This window comes from Aspergillus costaricaensis (assembly GCF_003184835.1).
Source record: "Aspergillus costaricaensis CBS 115574 unplaced genomic scaffold BO79scaffold_2, whole genome shotgun sequence".
Classification (NCBI taxonomy): domain Eukaryota; kingdom Fungi; phylum Ascomycota; class Eurotiomycetes; order Eurotiales; family Aspergillaceae; genus Aspergillus; species Aspergillus costaricensis.
In genome coordinates, this window is record NW_020291802.1 from 1,104,557 (window position 1) to 1,125,254 (window position 20,698).

The following is a 20,698-nucleotide window of genomic DNA, read 5'->3' on the forward strand; positions in this document are numbered from 1 at the left end:
GCTAACCCGTAGACCAAAAAGCTTAGTACTACTGGATGAGTGATCTCCATATCCTGAACAATCAATAACCTCCAACGGCTACAACAAACACAGTGACACTTCCCCTCTTAGTATCCCATTCATCACTGAGAACACCCCCACCATATCTATATAGATTTGAGATACTAAACATAAGTAGGAACTTAACTTCCTCATCGCCATACGCTATCGTGATGGTAGTAAGAGCTGGTTATCACCTGCGCCATTCCATTTTATTTCATGAGACAGTATGTTCTGTGTGTTATATGGGTGAATAGTTGAAGCTGATACTAATTACCGTGAACTCGGTGGTTCACTACATTATATAATGAAAATCAGCAGTACCCTAGCAAACGCAGCATTTTCATCACACCTGCGTTTGACCCGTGATCACTAGATTTGGATTCTCTCGTCCCCTTGGATTCCTCTGTCCCCGTGTCTTCCTCTGCCCCCGTGCCTTCCTCTTCGGGGCCATACTCTTCGTAATCAAGCCCGGAGCACCGACCGCAAGACGAAACGGTGGCTCTAGCCCTTCCTTCCTTGCCCTCTCATCTCTCTCCTCACTTCCTGCATCGTTATGAGCATCGACAGACACCGTAGAAGAATATGGCGGGAGCTCAGCCAACTCAATCCCCGAGGAAGTACTCGGACCCCCCTCTGCCCTCCGAACCAACGGCGAGCTATCCTTGATACTACTATACTCTCCATCTCCTCCTCCTCCTCCCTGCACCATCCCACTACCATCAAGTACAACGCCCACAAGCCCATCAAATCGACCAAGGTCCTCCAAATCCCGCTTGTCCGTATCCCTAATGCCCGCAAAGCGCACATGCTTCTCACGCTGCACTTCCGCACCCATGCGAAGCATCGCAAAAGCATCAAGACTATCCGTCCAGGTCGGGACGGAGTGGCAGTAGACCACAATCAGACAGAGACCCAGTATCTGCAAGCCAATAAGAACCGATATGACTATCACCCCGGCTAAGCTCCACTTAGGCTTGACCAGCACCGTTCCACTATCAAAGTAGATGCTTCGCGAGTTATACGACCAGCCTTGTGTTGCTGTGCTGGTTAGCACGGCTTCATTGGCGAAGTAAGTCGCCATATCTAGTGCTGTAGCGGCTGATTGTGTATCGTTGAACGAGGCAACCCAGATGTAGATTGTGTTCATGAGATATTGGTACCAGTAGTCGTCGCTGGAGCGGTCTATATCCCATAGGAGATCCTCGCAGGTGTCTCCGGCGGTGCTGAAGCTGGTGAGGGAGAGACGGGTGAATGGTAAGGCGTTGAATTGGCAGATGGAGAATAGTGCGGATCTGGTGGTGTTGGTGGTGATGGCGTAACTGGCGGCGTTGAGGAAGCTTTGGTTGCCGAATAGAGCCAACGCACTGGTCATTAGTGGGCCGGCTGCGTAGAGGTCTTCGTAGTTGAAGGGATCGGGTAGGTTGGAGGGGCTAAGGGTTGTTGTGTCGTTGTCACTGGTATGTAGTATTGTCGGTTAGTAGTCTATTCCTCCAGTGATTAATTTGGGAGGGTGTTTGAAGGGGGTATCTTACACAACTGATGGAATGGCATAACCATCGTCTACTCCCAGATAGTCATTGAAATCCTGCTTCAGGACCTCCTGACTGGGCCATTTCTCGAGAAGAGGTCCCGGATTGTTGCCATTCTTGTAGTTGCTGATTTCGAAGTACCCCCGAGTGGTGTTTGTAGTACATTTCAAAGTAAAGTTGGATTGTTCGACTGAGGCTGAGAAATCCGTGATTTGCTTAACGACATCAATCCACAGCTCCTCTGAGATATCCTGGCGGTCCCGACTCCGAGTCCAAGGCGTTTGACCGAACGTGCCGGGCGCGCAGATTCGAATATCGAGTGTATCAGGGGCAGTCAGGTTAGTCACGAAAGGACGGTCACCCGAGCACGTCTGCGGGAAGTCGGATGAATGCACCGCTTCGCAGGCGGACGTTGAGTTCAAACGGATGGCATGTTGGCGCAGAACACCGGTATTGGTCCCATTTTGCAGCGCAGATACGAAATACCGGTCCGAACGGAAAGATTCGTCATACCAGAAGAATGTTCCTCTCTCGATAGCCTCAGCGTCGTCGATTGTTGTCCATTGCTCCGGCCATAGGTAAGGTTGCACGTCGAGCTCGCCTACCAGCTGCGTTTTCTTGGCTACCTGCTGGACAGCAAGACTTTGGGGCATGGACTCTAGAGCGGCAGGTTCCGGGTCAAGGCCCACTATTGTGGCGATGTTCGATGGGTCGCATGTCCAGACTGGCATCTCCCAGCATGTGGCGATGGTAATATCCTCATATTTGATCAAGATGGACTGAATAGCAGGGGTGACTGCTACGAGCAGAACGAACAGCCCTCCAAAAATGGTAAATGGGGATCCATGGCCATCCAGTGGTAGACTGCGAAACCATGACCTCACGTTGGCCCAGGGGCGATCCGCTAGAGCAACAAGTTGTCGGAGGGACAGCTTCTGATTAGGCGAACGTCGCTGCGTGTAGACAACGGCCGCCTGGGCAAGGAACCCGGAGACGATGGGAATGGCGAGGACGGCTTGTAGCTTTTCAAGCACGAGGATAAATTCAAAGCTGACGAGAATATCCAGAACCACGGCTGCCGACTGACCAAGGCCCTGGCGAGTATAGGAGGCGGCGTCTAGAGGACGCACCATCATGGCACAGGTCATGATCCAGGGAGCGAGTAGAATAGCAACATAGAAAGAAAGAAGATACAGTGACTTCCTCGTCCGATACCGCAGAGGCTCCAGTATCGGACTTGGCTCATTTGAGTTCCTTTGGGCATTCACAGCCACTTGAGGGGGGCTGTTCATGGTAGCCATCATGTATAGCCCGCAGGCGAAGTGAGTAAAGTTCTGGCATGTTCGCAAAGACGGGCTTGCTCAGGGGTCATTTATATCCAATTTCCCACTCAGGACTTCATCTCCTGGTGGCCGCAGCAAAATCAGCTATTGGGTCTCACGGAGGGTCTACCTGCAAGGCTGACAGACCATGAACGCTCGTGAACTGAGCTATAAATGCAATCTAAGACCAAAGAAGCCAAGCTCATGGTGCCCCAAAACCCTAGCGTTTAGGCGAGTGTGGTTGGATGGTTCCGAGTGGATAAAGGTCGGCAAACTCGGCCGTGAGGCTTGTTTTCATCTTAGTCTGTCTCGCTATGGCCTCTCACAGCACCGCTTCGTTCCGACAGACCCGCAAACTAAGGGTGCTCGTGAGGCTAGTGTTGTAACCCTACAAATTAGCAAACCCCTGCATGTTACGCTATAAACGCTTTGTTCGTCGTATCATGTCACGAGACATAGGGGAAGGAAGTCAGAGTTCAGGATATTAATCCCGGCTATGCGGTTATAGCCTATCACATGTAGTAAGCATTCGCTATCTTTAGTATATTTTTATATATAGTCTCAACGGCTCTTCCAATCATACCACTTGATCTTTCTGTGCCCTCACAGACCCCTCGTGCGAGAGGCGCTAACCAATCAGCCAATGATAACTTCCTTGCTACTAGATTACCTTGTCTCGTAACTTCTCCCTCACCCTTCTGATGTCGCAGCCGAATTACCCCATCATCAATCTAAACCTTCCATGAAAGCTCGAGGAATTCCCGCAAGGTCATAGTCTTGATATCCGGGAAAGTCTCATTGAGAGTGCTGACAGGTCTGAGGTCAAGCTCGTTTCCGATAATCCATAACCCAGTCTGAGCAAATAGTTGCTTGGTCATTTTCTTGCCCACTACAGCAAAGGTGGCCTCGTAGCAAGGTAAGTCCGTGACCTGACCTGCTTCTAACTCTTCCTTGGAGTCATGGGTGATTTGAAACTTGGCACCTGGAATAGCCCCATTAGATAAGTTACAGTAGATACCTCATACAGAAAGATGCACGTACCCCTCGCCTCTTCGGCCATATTAACAAAGTCATGAAGTATAACCCTGTCACCAATGATATAGCTTTCCTTGGGCCAGACCGCAAGATCTAAGATGCGGACAACAAATCTCGCAATGTCCAGAACCCGGGTGAGCACGACGGCTTGGTCTCCGGATCCGGGCTTGGCTGCCTTGTTGTTGGCAATATCAACAAACATCGGAAAAGAACCGACGTTGGATTTGAGAAGAGGAGACCCGTAGAAATCCATGAACATGCCGTTGTAGACAGCAGTGTGCATTAGAGATGTCTTCGCCAGTTCCTCTAGCGCCTCTGTTTTGGATTTGGCGACCTCGGGATACCTAAAGCACAAGGGTCAATACGTGATAGGCTTTTCTCCAACCGCCCGAGTACTTGGGGGACTATCGCTACTAACTTGGTGGGATATGCGAACCCGGCAAAAATGCTGGGGATAAATCGCTTTGTCGTAAAGGAGTTCTCCGACGCGCGAATGAGGTTCCTTTCTGGTAGAGAGCTTCCATATGCGTTGATGGTACAGATCACGTCGCTGACTTTGTTTTCTTCGAGAGCCTCTGTCAGACTTTGGACGTTGTCATAATCAACAACGACCAAACGAGCTGGTAGCTTCACGTCTAGACCGGGAGTACTCTTCGTAGTGTTAGCAAGGCGATTCGTCTGGTTCAATTGGACATGTTACACTCACCTTTCGACTGAATATGACAACATTGTGCTTGCCATGGACGGCCAATGCTTCTGCAATGGTTAGGCCAAGACCTTGAGTTCCACCGGCGACGGCAACCGTGGTAGCAGTGGCAGTGGTAATAGTCATAGTCGTAAAGTATCAGTTCTCGATATGTGAAAGAAACGAAGTAAGTATATTGACAGTCGATGTTAGAACTATACTATATCATGTCGAGAAGCAAGTGCTATTTAACCACTTGGGGAATGGCCTTGGCATACCCCAATCGTTACAAATTCGAGCCCTGCTTTCTAGCGTCTTGTTAGCACAATGATTTCCTGAAGTGTTGAGGATGGTCGGATCGAGTTGCATCCTGGAAGGATGATGAGACTAAACATACTTCCGAGCGGACCAGCCCTCCTCCGTGATCCGGTCACCATTTCCGCCATCCGGCCACTTGAAGGATCGAAGGATTGAAGGATGATATTTCCTAACCAATGACATGATCATAAGATTTGTACTCTTTCTTATATGACAAAAGAACACGATATTTCATAGCATAGCTTAAGACTGTCTCTAGCTAGATTTGACATACGACAATCTTCATTAATGTTGATGTCATAGTGAAATGGATGAAAGAAAAGAAGAATAGTATCATTTGGTCAATCACACTATGATACTACCCAAGGTGCATGAAAAAGATAGCTTCTATCTGGAAGGAGCAACCTAGGGAGTCAACTGTCAACTCGGCAAAAAGGACCATCATTACTCGCATATGCTTCCGCATCCCTTGAATTCCATGGATATCTTCCTCACTCAGATACACCCCGCGGAGGTGGATTGGTGACCATTGTAAAGAATGTCCCTCCTTACACTTACGCAGCGGGTGACGGAATGTGCCTCTGCGTTGACTATAAGAGCTATTCAAAGGTAGACATGGTCTCACTAGAAGCATTCCATCAGCCCCAATCCCCAAGATGGCCGATGAAAAAATTAGCCAGGCCATCAGCGAAGAGAACCATGAGCCCTCAGCCACAATTCCAGTTGTCATCGTGGACTTCGATCCCCATGAGCATCCGCATCAATGGCCCAGCTATCGGAAATATACCATCCTCCTGACGGTGACTCTGCCCATCTTCCTCATGCCCCTAACATCAACTATCATTGCACCAGCTCTTGATGCCATCGAGGCCGAATTCCATGTTATTTCAGATGTCAAGGGCTCTCTGACAGTATCCCTGTTCCTGCTCACTTACTGTCTGGGCCCATTGGTGCTAGCACCTCTTAGCGAACTGCTCGGCCGCGTTCCCATCCAGCAGTCAGGAAATGTCTTCTTCCTCGCTTTCAATCTGGCCGCGGGTTTCTCAAAAAGCATAACCCAGCTCTTAGTATTCCGCCTGTTGAGCGGACTAGGCGCCAGTGCTTCATTAGCTGTACTTTCCCAAATCTCCCTCCATCAAGCCACACCCCCCATCGCTTTCGCTAACAAAAGCATATCTAGACCGGCGTCAGCACCACCGGTGATATCTTCCCCAAAGAACAGCGCGGGCTAAGTCTCGCTCTTCTTAACATGGGTCCCGTCCTTGGCTCCTGCCTCGGCCCCATAGCAGACTACTCAACCTGGCGATGGGCCTTCCACGCGACCTCAATATTCGCCGGTGTCATAATCCTAACCTCACTATGTCTGTCACGCGAGACCTACGCCCCAGTCCTCCTCCGCCGCAAGAAACAAGCTCTCCAACTCACTCCAGCCTACAAAGACCTCACACTCCCCACCCAATTCGAGCAAGCCACAAACACCACCACACCTTCCACCTCCAAATCCAAACCCTAACAACCCTCTACCACCGCACCCTCGTCCGCTCCCTCCGCCTCCTCCTCACCCAACCCATTGTCCAAGCCCTCCCCCTCTACTACGGCTACATCTACGACCTCGTCTACCTCATCCTCTCGACCTTACCCACCCTATGGAAAACCCAATACCACCTGCCCGCCAGCACCGGCTCCCTGCACTACCTCGCCCCGTGCATCGGCTACCTCCTAGGCGCACAAACCTGCGCCCTAGTCTCAGACAAGATCTACCTGCGTCTCAAAACCTCCAACCACGGCACCGGCAAGCCCGAATTCCGCCTCCCACTCATGATCCCCGCGAGTCTGCTCGTCCCCATCGGCTTCTTCATCTACGGCTGGTCCGCACAGTACAGAACCCACTGGATCGTTCCAGATATCGGTATTGCTCTGCCGCTCATGAGCGCTACGGTCATTTTCCAGTGTACGAGCGCGTACCTCCTCGAAGCGTATAGTGTGTATGGGGCGAGTGCGAACGGTGGAGTTTATATCCTGCGGGGATTGACGGGGTTTGGGTTCCCGCTGTTTAGCCCCGTTATGTATCGCGTGCTGGGATATGGATTGGGGAATAGCCTTTTGGGATTTGTAGCGGTGGTTATTGGGTGTCCTATTCCGTGGGTGTTGTGGTGGTTTGGGGGGAGGTTGAGGAGGAAAAGTAGTTTTGCGGATGAGGTGTGATGATCATGATGATGATACATACGTAGTTATTCATCGCCCCTTGATTCGGGGAGTGGGTATTGTGTACTACATTATCTGCAGGGGGCGGTTGTTGTTGTTGATTAATCATCATGTAAGTTGATCTCATCTTTTAATGGATTCTTTGATATTGTTTTATTCAAATGCATTCATGTCATTAAAATTCCAGGCTTTAGCGGTTCCTGAACTTAAATGTAGGGCTAGAATTGTGCGGTGCTATCTAAACTCAGTACTAACTTCTCACCCCCCTTCCAACGGCCTTGCCTAGTCCAATGAATCAAGCATAGTTACATGATCTGCAATGAATAAAAGCATAATCTGCGACATGACGCGGCGTGGAATGTGCCCTACGTCGATCCTTTTCAGCCTGTATTCAGTGATAGTTTCACCGCCCACAGAATGATCCTAAACTATGACGTAGTGGCCATTGAACAAAGGATAGTATTGATCGTAACTGTCATGATTAGAAAGATAGATACAGCAGAGTCATCTATAATACTTCTATAACTATGCATATGAACCAAAAGCGTTGCGCATAATAACCATCAACTCCTCACTCTTCCATCCGAATAATCTCCTGGATCATGTCATAACGGATCTTCTCATTCACATAGCTGTCTCGCTGGTACTCCTCGTGACCGGTCACGAATGAGCGCATCCACTGGGCTGGCGTCGGAAGCTCTCCACTTGCTCGCTTACTGATCACATCTAGGTAGGGCATGATCTTCTTTTGGTCCATCACGGGCGTGTTACTGTACTGTAGATAAGCGCGCACGATGTTCACCAGTCCAGGGAAGCTGGAGGGCACCTTTGGATCTTCGCCGTTGATGATCTCGTCCGCCGTGAGAAGCGCACATGACGGTGATGCATGTGCAGTAGATTTTGAGCAGCAGTTAACACAACCTCTCCGCTGACGCTGTGGACGCTCGCACTGCTCTGCGGATGACCATCCGGTCCGGCGGAACCAGAAGCGCTCTTCGAGGGCAGCATTGCGCTTCTGCGCCCGTTCCATGGAGTCTCCCAGCTGGTCGATAGGCACATAAAAGTTCAAGTGAAGTTCCGTGATGGCCCGAGATAGAAGGTACATGAAAATGGCGAAAGCAGCGTTGTCGAAATCGGTCAATTGTACTTCCATCGGTCGGAACTCTACCCGCCAGCCGGGTCCATCGTCGGTTAAGGGGATCTTGAGTCGGACATGTTGCCATACAGTGCTGTAGTAGACGTCAAATATGCCCGTACTATTTAGATCAAAATTTTCCAGGTCTGTTCGGTTGAGCACAATTGGGTCCCTCGAGAGGATATTGGCATAGTGCATCGCCAAAGGTTCGTCCATGCCGCCATCTAGTAAGCGTTGTTTGACCGACTCATTCATGGGAGTCAGCGGAGATTTGCTTTCGAGATTGGCTGGCTTCTCTTGCGAGATGTATGTGCGGTTCCAAGAATACCGTGGTGGCTGCATTGCATGAGTTAGTCAAGCCAAGAAACTTTAGGGTGGGCATAATACCGTCGTGGCTAACTCTTCCGGAGTACGATCGTCAAAGCATTCAGAGGTTCGGCCCCAGCGCACTTCCGTATCTACCAGATAACCCTTAAACATCGGCGTAGCAGCAGTAAGTGCTAACATAACCGGCCCCAATGCGATCATTTGGTCATGTAACCATCGCGCTTCAATTTCATTAGGAGCCTGGAACGTAACCTGAATGCAGCAATTCCCGACCCCGAGACCGATCCCATCCAGATGGACATGGCCCTCTTTTCCATTCCCGGGGGGATGCTCTGCGGGGTATTCAAAAGACACAGAAGTGTCATGAAAAGGCGTTTGCGTCTGCTCATCTCGAAATATTGGAATGTAGCTCTCGACACGCCGTTGTCGCCGTGCCAGCAAGTTCTCTGTCATCATTATATAGCGCGGTATGGGACAGCAGATTTGCTCAAGAGACTCTTCATGCGGACTTTCTGGGAGTGTGAACTGTCCCTTTTCACCTAAGCCAGGGAAGACACACAACGGTACAGGGTGTTGGTCGGGCGATAGAAATTGCCCGATCAATTTCCGTCTAAGAACGTCAGCTTTATGTCTACTTGTCGCGAGATTCAACATACCGTCGCTTCATATTGCCTTGAACCCTGAGTAGGTCCATAATATCGCCCCCATATGGCTCTCCCGGAGTTGCTTCAACCATATGTCGAGCCCATTCCGCCTGTAACTTGACTTCATTCCAGGGTTCACTATCATGTCTCAGTATCCTGTCTTTGCCAGTGTTACTAAATACTTACACTTCCTCAGCTTTAGCACATTGTTTTTCTTCTTTTCGTAGGATGTCTTCTTGGTTAAGAAGCAGTGTTGCTCGCGACTTGTTTGCGTCAAGGCTGACCAGGGTATATTCAATCTGTCGAGTCAGCGTCTCCTTCAATATAAGTACAGCAGGTGATGTCTTACCTCGTCACCCCATAGTGGTTCAAGATCGCTTCTACTTTTTTGCCTCTTCCATAGAGATAGCAATTGCTTTTACCGTTAGCGACATGCATTCAGAAGGCATATAGGAAGCACTTACCTCCACGGCCCCTTGACGAGCAATAGGTGCAACTTGCTGAAGCTCTTGCCATGAAAGCGGTGTTCCGCTCACCCTGCTGGGAGGTTAGACACGTACTGTCTCAAGTGCGACAACGGTGGAACATACGGTGGACCCATTTTCAGTAAAGTATGAATGTGATATGAAATGGACTTGTTTGTGTACAAGCGTTTAGATATGATGGTGGGTTATTGAGCATCATTATATAGCTTCTCCAAAATGCAATTAAAGGGAGTCATCTAAGACCTTGGACTATACGCGTCGTCGTCGATCATAGTAGCGCGACAATCCATGGCTTGGCTGACAGCAGTATGCTGCCTCGTACGTAATGCTCGTGGGCAGCTGAAAGAGGTCATGGATGACCAATCATGCATTCTCACATATTACGCTTTTTTTGGGGTCGATAGATGGCGTAATGGCAGGCTGCAACTTCCTCGTTGCTACCCCTTGCATGGTGTCTCATCATGTCTGAAACGACAAGGCCACATAGGGCGTATCGAGGATTCAATATGTGCACCTCTTACAAAACTCATCTTCTGCGTCTCAGGCCAGGCCAGTCGGCTTCGTCCCCAAATGTCTTAACTTCATCTGGATCTGGGTCAGTAATTAGACAGCAGCATCGGCCGTGAGCTCGTAGACAGACAGGGCTATGTCCCCTGCATCTCTCGAACCGGTAGTACTCACATACTTCTCGTCTTGGCAGGGCCACTGGAAATTGAAGGCAGCATCATTTCCGAGTCACCCCGATTATTATTGGAGCGCATTGAAAAGTCGATCTTCCACCGAAACATTACCTCGAAGACATCAGTAACTTGGTCAAGTAAATGTTGCATTATCGCCAAGGCCTACATAATGCAGATCGTGAATTGCTTCGATGGAGTTCTTGGAAGAAGCGTGTTCCGTAAGGGGTAAGCATAGTGCTGAGGTCGATTCAAAATGCCCACTAGTATCTGCAACACCTGAGACCAAACACAAAAATAGACGATGAATTCCTTTCTGGTCGGTGTTCTCCGCATTTTACCAGTGTTCACCGTCTGAATTATGTTAGCTCCTCGCTTCCAACCCAGGTCCTCCCATCCAGCGTACGTATGCATTGCAATAGGCTGCCATTCACGAGTCGTAGTTCTATTCCCGCCGAGAAAGGCTTCGTAAGTGGATGAAAATCCCTTTGGCATGTGAGGTACCCGCGTCGTAGAACTCTTCAAAATACGGTTTATGCATCGCAGCATGGCTTGTATAGGCTGAGGTGGAACATCAGCCGAGCTAGTTTGTCAGTGCAGGGAGGACAGCGTGCCAAGGGACGCCATACATTTGCCTTAAAAGGCTAGCATTCATAGCTAGAGCCAAGAAATTAAACCAAGCAGCAATGGCGATCGGGAATATTCGAACACAGGAGCTTGCAAAACCCCATCTATGATGAAATGATCGCATGTTTATGGACATGTTGGGGAAGTGGGAGAGGAAGAAGAGGAATAGAAAGAACGCATTGGGCTGAGGCCACGTGCTTGAGGTCACGGGCTGCCAAATCATCCTTCCCCTTTCCATCATTTGTCTATTACGTACTCTTCCTGTCTATTGTTCTCATACTATGCTACACCACGGTAGTCTGTTGGTTCCTGTGACATGCAACATTTGTCCCTGCGTTGCTCTTTATGATCTATCCAGACAGTTGATGCGTTCAATCAGTTGTTGAGAATTTATTCGTTGTAGGACTACGTGTAAGAGAATATATTGAGGCTGTAGGCTCAATCGTATACTGATTACTAGTTTTCACATTCAATTTTCAAAAGGGTTTGAAATGAAGCTAAGACTAGAAGCTTTCGATGGTCTTTTCTGTTAAGATTTGACACTTCCGACTGCAGACACATGAGACAACACATGGTCGTTTGAAGCAAAACAAGATTTTCATGATCCCATCGTTTACTCACTGTGATGGGCGTAATCACAGAACCTTCACAGGCTCCCCAGGTTTGAGCCAGCATACCTGGTCACTGATTCCTTCCTCCTGGAAAGCCTGACGCAGCTCTTGTCCAAACTGTGTGAAATGATGCCATGACTCATAATGCATAGGTACAAGGTAGTCGGCCTTGATTTCGCGGAAGAGTTGAGCGGCCTGCTTGCCATCCATAGTGATCTGATAAGGGGGGCTGCTGGGGTCTGTTATGTCCGTAGGCGCATGAGCATTACCGAGGTTGACGATCGCAGCACAAATATGGAAGCGCTCTGCCATCTGCTTCAATTCCTCCACGTAAACAGTATCGCCCGAGAAGTAGATTGCGTTAGGGAGACCATCGCGACCATGACCAAAGTCCTCCCCGGTCAAGATAAAGCCGGTACACTCGTTACCAACGACGTGTTTGGTTGGCGTGCCAATAACCTGGAACTTCTTTCCGGCAATGACAACTTCCATTTCTTCCCAGGGCTCGAAGCCATGAACTGCGGGCCGAGGGGAGAGGTTCTTCGCACCGTCAACAGTAGTGAAGACTCGGCGTCCATCAAGCAGGCGGCGACCGAGGTCGTCAAGGTTGTCGACATGGTCTTCATGACTGAGCAGGACTGCATCAATGACAGGAAGCTGATCTAGGCGGAGGGCAGGGTCGTCCTCCACTTTGAGAGAAAATTTGTCGGTCATAGGGAAAGTTGTTCCGGCAGGAGAGAAGAAAGGGTCGGTGAGCATATTGACCCCATTGATCTCAAGTATGGCTGTAGCAGTGCCAATATGGGTGACTTTAAGAGTGGGTGCCATGATTGCCGATGAGCTTAAGAAGAGAGGCCGATTGGTGAGAGAAAGACACTTGTAGAAAGGCACTGTTTGCCGATAACTGCGCAGGGCACAATATATAGATCTGAATGGTAGTACTTGGGAACTGGGCAAAACGTGAGTATCTTGTTAAAGTAGGCAAGTCTTCGATGGCCAGTATTTATAGCTGAAACTTGCTAAGTGGCACAGCACAAAAGGTTAATATTGTTCACATAATAGAATACTAATGATATACTCAGCTTGTGCTTGTAAGCATCTTTGAAATGAAGAAATCTGATTATTTCGGCATCCCGCCTTCGGTATCCCTCCTCATATACGGCAGATTTCTTCAATAATTCTATCTCTAAATACAAACAATTTCTTGTATGAATCAATCAATCTAATGCTGGTTATAATTGTTTCGGGGTCTTTTATTTATTTATTTATGATTTATTTATTTATTTATTTTTTTTGCTGAAATAATAACCACATATAATATTCCAAATAAGATCTGGAGAGTGGTAATTCATGGCGTGGCAACCTGGAGTGGGAGACCGAGTGGGATACCGATATGGTATCTTAAGTGGGGCACGGCCCTGAATACTAATCCTTAATAACAGAAGTATATAATCGATTACCAAGTACCCTTTCCGCCAATACATGTTGCAAAGGTGCTGATTACCTATTGGCATTTTGGTGTTGGGTTCATCCCTGGAGCGGGTGCAACAGCGGCCACTTCGGTAACTGCGTCACTTCTTCTCGTCACTTCCCGGCATCCCTCTTACATCCTCGCAAGAACTGAGAGCCCCGAACCAACCAACGATAATGCCTCCCCCCAAACCTACTAGGTCACACTATGGCTTTCGATGTGGTCATCCAGGCTGTGGTGCAACTTATCAGCGGAGAGAACACTTGAAGAGACATAGTGCGCGTCATAATGAGGGAGAACGCCTCTCGTGTCCTTATTGTGAGAGTACTTTAGCCCGAAGGAATGTGCCATGCCCGGAGCACCTGAACATCTGCTTCCAAAGCTAACTATAGACCAGCGACCTGTTACGGCGTCATGTTCGAAACTATCACCCCGAGAGAAAGCCTCCACAGTCTCGGGCAGTAAAGGCCTGTCAAAAGTGCCATGTTCGAAAAGAACGCTGTGATGGCGGACATCCGTGCAGCCGGTGTCAACAACGGGGTTTGAGCTGTTCGCTTGATGTCAACGCAACTGAGGACGAGAAGCAACAGGCGCTCGGAACACAGGAGGAACTGAGAACTGAGCTGAATGCATCAGTTCCCGATGCATCACGGTGGATCGCCCAGGACTTCATAGATATTTATTTCCGCGAATTTCATCCTGTCTGGCCTTTCCTTCATAAAGGAACATTTGATCTTACCAAGGAGCCTTGTATTCTGATACAGTCCATGCTAATGATTGGACTATGGATCAAGGGCGACCGGGAGGGGCGGGAGTCGGCGATGCATTTCCATCACAAATTGCTGTCTGCTATACAGACACAAAAAGTAGGGGTTGTATCATGATCAGTATTGTCAAACAGGGGCTGACTTCTTCACAATCATAGTCCCGGTGGCATGTGTCGGAGTCAACACCACAGCATCTCGAGATAAAACCTTGGCAAATGCCGACATACCAGAGCATTCTTCTCCAGCTTATATTTGCTCTGCTCATAGCTAAGCAGGAGGTGACTTTTGACCTGAACCTTCGTTGTCACCTGCCATCATCCAAGTACGAGCTACTCACATCGCTCGTGGAAACCTGTCGGCAGCTGGGATTGTTCTCGTATCCGAGTATGTTAGCTCAGCATCCCCTTGATGCGCCAGTAGCTCTCATCTGGGTAAGTGTGGAAGAAGCTAAGCGATTCGGGATGGCTCTTTATAAGTTATGCCGGCTATGTGGGCCAAAACAAATAGTCGATTCTGATGGTCAAAGTCACGGTGGCTCACAAATGAGTGCACTTCTTACGCTCGCAGACCTGGACTTTAGCATGCCAGATAGCGATGAGGTGTGGAATGCTTCATCGGAGGAACGGGGAAGCACCCTACACTATATGACTTTACAGCACTCTTTTAGAGATAACCGCGACACCAGTGGCTGGATATCCCAAGCATCTGTCCACTTGCACGATGATTATGTTCATTTCGATTGGATTTGACATTGCACGCTTCTCTTTCAAACCATCAGAACGGTCGCATTAACAGAACAGATGGCCTATGTCGCTGTATTTGCATTGAAACATTGGGGCTTGGACCAGCCGATTTGAGGAAGAGAAGTTAGGGCACCGAGGAATGGGGTTTTATGACAAGAGATAACCAAGACTTATATTGAGTGCAGCTATATGTATTAAGGTTTCGCTGATAAGGCCGGGGTGTTCCCCGCGTGGCCTATAAATGGCTTCGGATAAACCACTCCTTCCTTCTCCGCAGCCATTCCTCTCCATCTCATGGCGCGCTCGACCATCTCTCGCACCCGGACAGGCTGCCGGGCCTGCAGGGCTCGGAGGGTAAAATGTGATGGTACGATATTTCACCTCCGGATTGAATAGCCTCTGTAAGCTAATGCATATCAAAGAGAGCCATCCCGTCTGCCGTCGCTGCGCGCGGAACAACCGGGGCTGCGAATACAGCTTTCAGTTGATCTGGCTTGACGAATCGATCGCCAAGGGAGTCTGTCATGGAAGGACCGGAGTATGGTCAAAAAACGGCCGCAAGAGAATGGATGTCTCAAATGAGCACGACCTGGTTAAGATGCCGCGACATCCCACGCCCAAGATTTCGCACCAGCAGTGGATGTTTTTAAACACGTCCGCTGACGACGTGAATCGGCTCTGTGTAGAGTACCAAAGGGGATGTGGCGGGAACTCGCTTGGTCATCCACGACGGCTGCTACTATCACCCGCAATGAATACAATGCCAGTCACGGCCCTGAATCGATCCAGCGAGGATCCCATGCTGCTGGCATTCTTTGAGACAGTCATTTGCAGCAGCTCAACCCTGGTCGACAATGTACAATCGAATCCATATCGATACTTGATCTTGCCCATGGCTCTTAGTTCTGATGGCATCTATCATGCGGCATTGGCCATTTCCGCAAATACTTTGCGTCTTTCCCAAGTGCAGTATCGCGTCCCTGCTCTGGAACATCATCACCGTGCGCTACTCCACCTCCAGTCTCTTCTAGATCAGGATAGTTGGTCAGATCGGGAGATGGATGTGATATTGGGGCTTGTTCTGATGCTCTGTTGGTTTGAGGTATTGAGAATATCCAACTATACCTACTAGCTCAGACGTGAGAGTTGACATCATTAGATCTCAGATCATAGTTGTCCATCGTGGGTGACTCACCTGAACGGGTTCCAGAATGTCATGTCGGCACGAAAGCAACGACGTTGGAAAACACCATCGCAGCACAGTCAGGAGCTTCTTGGTTTCTTCGACCGCTACTTCGTTTTCCACCTCGTTCTTGCCCGAACGGCCTTTCGATGGGATGGTCCACAAAAACATCCATGTCTTTCTGCCTTGCCTCCAAGTCCATCATCAGATATTATCGACCCTTATATGGGATTTAGCCATGCGCTACTTCTCCTAATAAATAAAGTAACTGACTTGGCATGGCAAGAACATGAGCTGGACATCCAAAGTGCGTATGGACTGAAGCACTCGTTGGAGGTGCTCCGTCAAACGCCACCTCATGCGGATATGGACTTGCACTCAGAGCAAGAATGTATGGTCATTGCTGAAGCAAATCGCTTGGGCGCAATGTTGCTCCTGTACGAGATATGTTCGTCTTCTACGTCAACTTTTTCGTGTCCACCATTTACCACTGAGGAAAAACTCCGCTATGTTCGCCAGATTCTCAATGTTATACAAACGCACAAGTCCAACATGACGCGCACTGCCGTGCTTCCTCTATGGCCTCTCTTCCTAGCAGGTTGTTGTGCCTCGGACGACAGGGATAGAGTCGTTGTTCTGCAGATCTTCCAGGAGTGGGAGGCCATTCGTCGTTTTGGTGTACGTCTATTCACCCACAAATACGATTCACAAGCTAATGATTTAGAACATCACCCCGGCAAGAGAAGTGATAGAGATGGTTTGGCGACGCCGTGACCTTAACCTAAATGAAATTGCAAATGACGCCATGTCAGGGGAGACAGCGCGCTTTGAATGGGAGCATGCGATGACGATGCTTGGGGGGTGGAAACTAGCGCTAACATAAAGACATTCATTTTAGCATGTGTTATTTGTTTGTTTCGTTGACTATTACAATCTCGGCCCCCTCTCACGAGTTTTACGTCCCTTCCATCCTGTCAGGTCACTCAACTCCAATTCGGGGTCCTGATGGGCTAGATTCTTCGCGGTCACCGTCTGACCTGCGCGCCATTGCCACTGCTGGGCAATGTCGGACTCTAAATTTCCTTCCAGCAAGTCGGCAATGTACTTGCCAAGCACGGGCAGAAACTTGAAGCCATGCGCTGATCCTCCGGCAGCCACGTACAGGCCTTGATGATTAGGGTGCGGTGAAATCAGAAAGTGGCGGTCAGCGGTATCAGCGTCCCAGCAAAGACGGGTATAACAGAATGGACGGTCGGCGAGTTCCGGTAGGACACGACGGAGGTTCCGGCGCATCTGAGCTTCGATCTCCAGCGGGAGATCATCTTGTGGATTGTCCACAAAGGTGTGAGGAACAGATGACTTGTTTCCGGACTGTGTATCCGTCTGCATGTTCGTGATGAACTGGCTGTGCGCCATCTTGAACACCCCATCTGCCTGCGGCGGAAAAAAGTAGCCCAGCTCCAGATTATCCATAATAGGAAGTGCGGAATAATGAGCTGTCTCCGCCGGGGAGAGTTGTATATGCGCCACACTGTGGCCTTTGGCCGTCAACTGGCCCGCCACGTCCAGCAATGTTGGCGTCCAAGCTCCGGCAGCCACCACGACCAGGTCAGCAACATGCGTGGATCCATCAGCCGTGATCACTCCCGTGCAACGCTTCTCCTCATCGAACAACAACCTCTTGACCCAGCCCTCTTCACCTGAGATATAATCCACCCCTTGCTCCTGCGCTGCGACGGCCATGCGCCGCAAGGCTTCCCCGGCCGCCGCCCAGCCAGCCGTCGGATTCCAGACGTTGATATTCCACCCATCCAATTCGCCCGTCACAAGGGGGAACCGCTCACGGATCTGCTGCGTCGACAGGCGTTCCAATCCTTCAACTCCGAGCTTGGTGCACGTCTCAATCGACCCTTCCACAAACGCGCACGACAGCTTGTATGCGCTCAAAACCCAGCCAGGGACATGATACAGCCCACGAAACAAAGCCGAGGATTTCCAGGCGGCAATCGCCTCAATTCCCAAACGAGCATACAGCGGCTCGTTATAGTCGCTGCGAATGATCTTGCTGATATCGGTTGAGGCGGCCTCGCAGGATGGCGTAGGATATCGATCCAGCACGCGAATGGACGTGAAACCGCGCTGGGCGAGATGATAAGCGGTCGAAGTACCGAAGCAGCCAGCTCCGACGATGAGGATCTTTGTGTTTCGGTCCATGGTAGAGTAGCCAAATATTAGAATGGTTCTGGTTCACACCTTCACTACTCAACTGAAGTATTTATTTATCTAGTTATGAGTATCGAGCAAAGCCACCAACCAACCAGCTACTATAACCCAGAGACCCTCATAATAGTAGTAGCCAGAACCCCTCAATGGCCAACCACTCGGAGAGTAGTTAGTCAGTATCCACGTCGCACCGACCTGCCTGCCTTCCCCTCAACCTACTATCATTAATCCCCCCGAGAGGATACCAGTAGCGCAATCCCTTATCACGATAAAGCTCCTCCCAGCAGATAGCAAGATAATCAATCCCCCCACCCAACAGAGAACAGAAGAATGAAAGTAAGAGCCCAGCAGACCAACCCGGGCCTCGTTCCGACCTTCCCTCCCACCTTCCTCCCGCCCGTTTCATCATACCTAACTTACTTATCATCTGCAAGGATCCATCCCGCTACTGATTCCCCACTTTGGATTCATGGCTTAGTATGATAGGGTGGGTATAGGACCGGCGTATGCATACTACTCCTATTCTATGCTATCTACGTAGTCGGTAGCTACTTACTTTAATGTTAGTAGGTTCTTATCGGTTAGATGTTGGGCCACATAATTCGCTTGTCTCGGGGTTTACCCCGCTCGTTGATATCGAGGTGGTCATTGGATGGGTTGATCATACTACTACTGGGTATTACTATTAGCAGTGTGTAAAGCGGAGAAAGTGATCATTTGGAGTAAGCGGGTTTGGGGTCATTACGAAGTGGTTGGTATATTGTAGGTACCCTGTACGCTTATCCAGTGATTGATGTAGGTAAGTACTGCGAGCAAGATCAGTGATCACAAAGGATCGTGCAGCAATATTATAATGTTTTCCATTACTAGTAATAGTATTATTCTTCACAATGTCAATATTGGTTCAAAATCTATACTACACTAATATGTATATCGGAACGATCTCTTCTCTTTATCCGTTAGATCCGAAAATGCCGCATCCTCCGTGACAGTAACAGACTGCTGCTCCTCCTCCTGCTGCTGCTGCTGCTGCTGCTGCTGTTCACGATCCCGTCGCTGATTCTCCCATCTACAAAGTACGCCGTAGGCTGAGATCGCGACGATCGCAACAACCAGACAAGCCAGCAGGCCTTCATATCCGTGCGAGTAACTCGGGGCATCTGTGGAGCGGAAGACCTGCGGACCGATGATATTCCCCACGCAGTATGCGATAAAGAAGATAGCATTTAGAGTCAGTTTCTTGGAGTGACCACTGGTGTTCGCCATAGGGAGCGAAGTGGATAGCACGTAGGGTGCCCAGTAGGTGTAAAAGACGTAGTAGGAGGCGAGGAGGCCGTGCTTGTCGGAGCGGGGCAATTTCCACATGAGGATGGCACAGGCCATAGGGACTAGGTTCGAGACGGCGATGATGAAACAGCGGGAATTTGGCACACGGGAGGCGAGTAATGAGAGCAAGATCTGCCATACGGTGGCGAGGACACCGGTGGGGATGCCTAGGACGGTGGTGATCAGGGAGGAATAGCCGAGTCCGGTGACAATGAGGGCGGAGAAGGTGACGAGGCCGCCGTTGGGGATGTTCTGGGCGAGCGAGAAGAGAGCTAGGAGCCATGTTTTTGGGTCGAGGAGACATTCACGCACTTGATACCATTTGATGGTTTTATCTTCCATACCAGTGTTGTTGTCTTTGACGCGCTCGAGGCAGACGAACTTTTCGCGGTCGGAGAAGTACCAGCATTGGACTGGGGAGTCTGGTAGGAAGATGTATAAGACGCCTGACCAGAGGATGGAGAATGCGCCGAGGACAAGGAAGAGTAGTCGCCAGGGGTGTAGTGCTGTGTGGGTGTGTCCGATGCCGTAGCTGACGACTCCAGAGAAGACGGACGACAGCTGGTTGAACCAGAAGGCTACCCGGAGAGGTTGTTCACTCGTTTTCCACCACATGACTGTCAGAATGCTGGAGATGGGAAACACCGATGCCTCGAGCATGCCCATGAGGAAGCGCACTGTCGCCAGACCTGCAAAGTTCTGCGTAGCGGCCGTGCACAGCATCATGACTGCCCAAGAGAAGACCATTCCCACGTAGAGTTTGGCTACGGGGAGCCGCTGGATGAGTAGCGCAGCAGGGTACTCGAAGAGCAGGTAACCAAAGTAGAATATCGAGCCCACCCAGGAATATTGGTTGCCAGTGAGATGGGTATCAGTCTCCATACCGTAGATAGCGGCATTAGAGATGATGACCTTGTCGACTGCGGCGAGCACGCAAGTGACCATGATCAGTGGGATCAATATCAAATCAATCTTCCACAGCACGCGTCGCGCCTCTGCGTCGGAGATGGGTGTCGCCATGATGGCGGGATCGAGCTGGGCGAGAAACTGCACTGCAACATCTTCATCATGCCCCGACCGATGGTCGAGGATGTCCATCTGGCCATGCTTAATCTTCTCCTCATTGGAGGCGCTGCTGTCGAGGCCAGGTTTCTTCTGGTCGGTAGTCATGACGACCAGTGTAGCATCTGCATTGATGAGGTGGGAGAAGCACCCCGACCATGTCGTCGAGTGTCAGTTTTATAGCATCGTATAGATGCACCTGATAACGACGTCGGCATTTGTTATCAGAACTCCATGCCCCGAAAGGCTAAGGCGAGGGGAAGGTCGGAGCGAGGCCGATA

General features: G+C 49.8%; 9 protein-coding genes across 9 annotated transcripts; 3 read left to right on the plus strand and 6 right to left on the minus strand.

The window, feature by feature from the left end:
• Positions 1-244: 244 nt before the first annotated feature.
• BO79DRAFT_267921 (uncharacterized protein) lies at positions 245-3,008 on the minus strand. The gene is made up of 2 exons (XM_025687077.1): positions 1,575-3,008; positions 245-1,496 (listed from the first exon to the last, which is right to left on the minus strand). The coding sequence occupies exons 1-2, from the start codon at positions 2,873-2,875 to the stop codon at positions 386-388; spliced, it is 2,412 nt and encodes an 803-aa protein (XP_025544530.1). The 5' UTR covers positions 2,876-3,008; the 3' UTR covers positions 245-385.
• A 616-nt stretch (positions 3,009-3,624) lies between these two features.
• BO79DRAFT_135565 (NmrA-like family protein) lies at positions 3,625-4,760 on the minus strand (the record flags this gene model as incomplete). Its single annotated transcript, XM_025678055.1, has 4 exons — positions 3,625-3,875; positions 3,935-4,272; positions 4,347-4,579; positions 4,629-4,760. 4 exons carry the CDS (start codon positions 4,758-4,760, stop codon positions 3,625-3,627), a joined length of 954 nt encoding a protein of 317 aa, XP_025544531.1.
• An 827-nt stretch (positions 4,761-5,587) lies between these two features.
• On the plus strand, positions 5,588-7,136 carry BO79DRAFT_250317 (MFS transporter; the record flags this gene model as incomplete). The annotated part of the gene is made up of 3 exons (XM_025685807.1): positions 5,588-6,043; positions 6,112-6,296; positions 6,371-7,136. 3 exons carry the CDS (start codon positions 5,588-5,590, stop codon positions 7,134-7,136), a joined length of 1,407 nt encoding a protein of 468 aa, XP_025544532.1.
• A 571-nt stretch (positions 7,137-7,707) lies between these two features.
• On the minus strand, positions 7,708-9,843 carry BO79DRAFT_250318 (glutamate--cysteine ligase; the record flags this gene model as incomplete). Its single annotated transcript, XM_025685808.1, has 7 exons — positions 7,708-8,607; positions 8,659-9,208; positions 9,255-9,380; positions 9,429-9,541; positions 9,592-9,657; positions 9,707-9,779; positions 9,833-9,843. 7 exons carry the CDS (start codon positions 9,841-9,843, stop codon positions 7,708-7,710), a joined length of 1,839 nt encoding a protein of 612 aa, XP_025544533.1.
• A 1,737-nt stretch (positions 9,844-11,580) lies between these two features.
• On the minus strand, positions 11,581-12,470 carry BO79DRAFT_267960 (MBL fold metallo-hydrolase; the record flags this gene model as incomplete). Its single annotated transcript, XM_025687078.1, has 1 exon — positions 11,581-12,470. One exon carries the CDS (start codon positions 12,468-12,470, stop codon positions 11,667-11,669), a length of 804 nt encoding a protein of 267 aa, XP_025544534.1. The 3' UTR covers positions 11,581-11,666.
• Positions 12,471-13,289: 819 nt separating this feature from the next.
• BO79DRAFT_267963 (Zn(II)2Cys6 transcription factor) lies at positions 13,290-14,673 on the plus strand (the record flags this gene model as incomplete). The annotated part of the gene is made up of 3 exons (XM_025687079.1): positions 13,290-13,457; positions 13,506-13,979; positions 14,039-14,673. 3 exons carry the CDS (start codon positions 13,290-13,292, stop codon positions 14,627-14,629), a joined length of 1,233 nt encoding a protein of 410 aa, XP_025544535.1. The 3' UTR covers positions 14,630-14,673.
• A 244-nt stretch (positions 14,674-14,917) lies between these two features.
• BO79DRAFT_284280 (Zn(II)2Cys6 transcription factor) lies at positions 14,918-16,689 on the plus strand (the record flags this gene model as incomplete). Its single annotated transcript, XM_025688234.1, has 4 exons — positions 14,918-14,990; positions 15,046-15,725; positions 15,783-16,484; positions 16,531-16,689. 4 exons carry the CDS (start codon positions 14,918-14,920, stop codon positions 16,687-16,689), a joined length of 1,614 nt encoding a protein of 537 aa, XP_025544536.1.
• A 44-nt stretch (positions 16,690-16,733) lies between these two features.
• BO79DRAFT_234670 (NAD(P)/FAD-dependent oxidoreductase) lies at positions 16,734-18,020 on the minus strand (the record flags this gene model as incomplete). The annotated part of the gene is made up of 1 exon (XM_025684393.1): positions 16,734-18,020. The coding sequence occupies one exon, from the start codon at positions 18,018-18,020 to the stop codon at positions 16,734-16,736; it is 1,287 nt and encodes a 428-aa protein (XP_025544537.1).
• A 930-nt stretch (positions 18,021-18,950) lies between these two features.
• BO79DRAFT_224166 (allantoate permease) lies at positions 18,951-20,525 on the minus strand (the record flags this gene model as incomplete). The annotated part of the gene is made up of 1 exon (XM_025683648.1): positions 18,951-20,525. One exon carries the CDS (start codon positions 20,523-20,525, stop codon positions 18,951-18,953), a length of 1,575 nt encoding a protein of 524 aa, XP_025544538.1.
• Positions 20,526-20,698: the final 173 nt, after the last annotated feature.